Source organism: Bidens hawaiensis, unplaced genomic scaffold, assembly GCF_021521415.1.
Source record: "Bidens hawaiensis isolate Kalapana, Puna unplaced genomic scaffold, B.hawaiensis_p1.1 tig00015548_1, whole genome shotgun sequence".
In the NCBI taxonomy this organism is placed as follows: domain Eukaryota; kingdom Viridiplantae; phylum Streptophyta; class Magnoliopsida; order Asterales; family Asteraceae; genus Bidens; species Bidens hawaiensis.
The window spans coordinates 280,345-283,905 of NW_027492390.1; the positions used below are offsets into that span (position 1 = coordinate 280,345).

Here is a 3,561-nt window from a genome sequence, read left to right on the forward strand (position 1 = left end):
TGGATCCCTTGATTATGGGAGGTAACTTACTTGCTGTCTTTGGTTGGCAATCTCCAATATAAGGAAATGATAATGATGTTAATATTGCATATTCTTGAATATTTATTTAATTTTCCTTTTATTTTCTAACATAAACCTTAGTCAAATAATTACCAGAGTAATAAAAACCAAAGGGCCTTTGGCCTCGCAGCATCAACATGTGTAAAATGATGTCCCTCCCCTTGAAGTTGACGGTTCGAGTGTCATGGTGAACAATGGTGCAAATTGGAGTTTTGTACTTTTTATGTATATTTCAATTGTCGGGACACTCACTATGTTACAAACGGTGTGAATTAAGAAGTTTCTTGTATAAATTGAAGCATCATTCACTCACATGAGAATTTTCTAGTGATTTGATTACGTTTTGATAGTTTATTGATTTCAGAGAAAAACATTCTCATCGTTGCTTTTAATTCCACGAAATTTGAATGAAGAAATCTTCTCATCATCTACTTTGTCTGTGGACCAAATAAAACTGTAGCACATCGCCCCTGATAGTGTTCCTGTTATCGGGCCAACAATATACACCCATATGCCCTTATAGTTGTTGCTAGCTAATGCTGGTCCGATGGTGCGTGCTGGGTTCATTGATCCTCCTGATACTGGCCTGAAAATTAGATACGCCAATTATCAGTTTTGCTCTTGACACAATAATTAATTTTGTCAAAGTATGCTAGAATGTTTAAGTTTTACCCTGCTAAGATGGAAGTAATGCATAATGCTGATCCGACTGCTATACCTGCTAGCTCTCCCACCTGCAGATAATTTCGAACCTTTCTCTTTTGTCAAATAAAGGATTACACATTAGCATTGATATTTTTCTTGAAATGTAATGTTTATTACAGCTTTAGAATCGGTGTCCACAGCTGAAGTCACAAACATCATGCCAAAACTTACAATGATTTCCATGATCAGAGCTTGTAAGTCTGTCCCTAAAGGTGTGGTTGTGCCTAATTGTTTTATAGGTTGTAACAATATTTGTAGGGCGAATGAAGCCGATATGGCTCCTGTGAACTGTGCTGTGGCGTAGAGAGGGATCTGCATATATTGTAAAAACATGGATGGGTCACGTACGTTGGGTAACTGTTAAAAATTTAAAGAATTTTTGGTACATGTTAATTAATTGCGTTGGTCAGAAGTCTAAAACACATTTTGTTTATGCGATTTATTTTCCTTTCAAATTTTATATAAGCAGTGCATATATTAAAAATGAAGATCAAATCTATGCTATCAATTGCAAATTTGCAATATAACTAAAGCCCTTTGATCTAGCTGTACACGAGTGTTAGAAAAAGGCAAAAATTCAAGTCCTGTAGTTATTTAAAAAAAGGGTATAGTAATAATTTATTAGTAGAGTTTGATTTGCGTTCTAAAATAAATTGCAATATTAATGCCTTTCTTCTCCCTCTCTATTAAATTGATTAAGAGGTTGAAATAATTGAAAACAAACTTTGCTGCTAGACTTTTACGTAAACTAGGGAGACAGTTAACCCGCGTTTCGCGGCAGAGAGCGTGTTCTTATAGTTCACAAACCAGGGTAGAATAAACTCTTAAAATTTATAGGTTTAAATACTCTAAACATTAAAGGAAAGAGAAAACCCAAAAATATATTCATAATATAACCAAAATAATATCGAAACGTGTATGTTTCATTGTTTTTGTATCATATGACGTCCAAACATGCGCTAACAAACCTACGCGCTGCGACGCCTACCAAACGAAAGATAAAACCCCCCAAAAGATAACGTGCCCGGGTACTTGGTTAGTTAAACATGTGAATTAATTAAATAAAATAACAAAGAAAAAGTTAATCAGAAAGTAGTAAAAATCGGGTATACATATATAAGACGGCAAGACGCCTATCCAAAAAGCCAACAAATTATAGTTTGAAATTCTAGCTGCGTCAGTCTGTCTGATCTTTTTGTTTGTAATCATGTCTTGTACTCGAAGAATAAAGAGTTTTGATTTACTCGGGTACCTGAATCCAAGGAAAATGTCCAATGGTTGCAAACGCGAGTGTGACAGCCGGGTTCCTATGTGCACCAGAGATATGTCCAACAGCATAGATCATGACAGTCACAATGAGCCCACCTGCAACCGAGGCTCCAAGCTGTGACACCTTGTGTTCATCACTTTTGACAAGTGCAGCGGATCCACATGTCACAAACACTAACATGAATGTAGCCACCACTTCAGCCAACACTTGTCGACAAAATATCATGAATTCATGACAATATAAAATCAACCACCATTTAAGTGCCACGTTACCTTTCGTGAAAAACCACGAGGGTAGTAAGGTTGAGATAATAATATACATGCTTTTTGCTGATTGTTTTCTGGTGTTTGTGTTTTGATGACGGGTAACTCATGGCCATCAACACTGGATTGCAACTTTAGCATGTTTATAGACTTAGAAGGTACTAAGAACTATAAAATATTATTATTGATACTTTAGAATAAATTTGAAGTGTCCCTTTTAAAAAAAATCTGAATATAAATAGCAAGGCTATTCAATAATACGACATTCTCTCATCGTCTTGACATGATAGTGGATGAATAACGTCTTTCTCTGAAAATGTTATAGAATTTCTTCATTAAAAATAATAAAAAGAGTTAACTGCAGTTATGGTCCCTGTGAAAAAACCCAAAACGCAGCTTTTAACCACGTGGTGGCATAGGAGCCTTATCTACGAAAACCTAAATTGCCAAAAAAGAACCCCCATATACAGAGGCCTTATCTGTGAAAGTGTCAGCCCAAGATTGAAAACTGCGTTTTGAATTTCACTACGGATACCATAACTACAATTAACTCTGATAAAAACTAGGTTATTTGTCGACATATGTACAAACACTAATTACTATTTGACGCTAAATTATAAGGCTGAGGGGTGTGGAGCGCGAGAAAGGGCGCGTGAGGCCATCCGCTCGCGCCCCGGGGCGCGAGCACCACACCACCGAGGCGCGAGAGGGGCGCGAGAGGGGCGCGAGCGCGGATTTCCAGGCGGGCGCAAGGGTGATCGCGGGAGAAGAGAGAGGAAAAGCTGGTGGGCCCACCCAAAAGAGCCGTTGAGCTCGGTTTTTTTTTTAAAAAAACCTTTACAAAATCCTATATAATACCCCTAAATCAACCCATTTTAACCATATCAAACACAACTTCAATCTCCAGGCGGGCGCAAGGGTGATCGATGGTATTTACAACGAATGAGCTGTGTTAGTTCAAGCTTTTACAGATCCAATCGCCGACAAACGGAAGTATTTTACGAAGAAGCAAGAGTCTGCTAGAAAAGATATTGAAAGAGCTTTTGGAGCTATAAAAAAACAATATTATGTTCTGGCGAACCCGATACGTTATTGGACTCGGGAGAGGATAATGGACGTCGTCTACACGTGTCTTATCCTACACAACATGACGTTAGAAGACGAGGGCAAAGCTATATGCCAAAACTACCAAGGTGACATTCCGCCACAACCGTCCACAATCAGTGATCAACAAAAACTTCATAACATAGCAAATATCAAGAG

General features: G+C 37.8%; 1 protein-coding gene across 1 annotated transcript; it reads right to left on the reverse strand.

The window, feature by feature from the left end:
• Positions 1-420: 420 nt before the first annotated feature.
• Positions 421-2,446, reverse strand: LOC143549358 (aquaporin NIP2-1-like). The gene is made up of 5 exons (XM_077040264.1): positions 2,289-2,446; positions 2,018-2,241; positions 883-1,077; positions 733-794; positions 421-646 (listed from the first exon to the last, which is right to left on the reverse strand). The coding sequence occupies exons 1-5, from the start codon at positions 2,437-2,439 to the stop codon at positions 421-423; spliced, it is 858 nt and encodes a 285-aa protein (XP_076896379.1). The 5' UTR covers positions 2,440-2,446.
• Between the last annotated feature and the right edge of the window lie 1,115 nt (positions 2,447-3,561).

Coding starts and splice junctions, on each gene's coding strand:
- LOC143549358 (XM_077040264.1), bottom strand. CDS start 2,439: ATGCTAAAGTTGCAATCCAGTGTTGATGGCCATGAGTTACCCGTCATC. Junction 1,078..2,017: donor GACATTTTCCTTGGATTCAG/GTACCCGAGTAA, acceptor CAATATATGCAG/ATCCCTCTCTACGCCACAGC. Junction 795..882: donor TGGACACCGATTCTAAAGCT/GTAATAAACATT, acceptor AATTATCTGCAG/GTGGGAGAGCTAGCAGGTAT.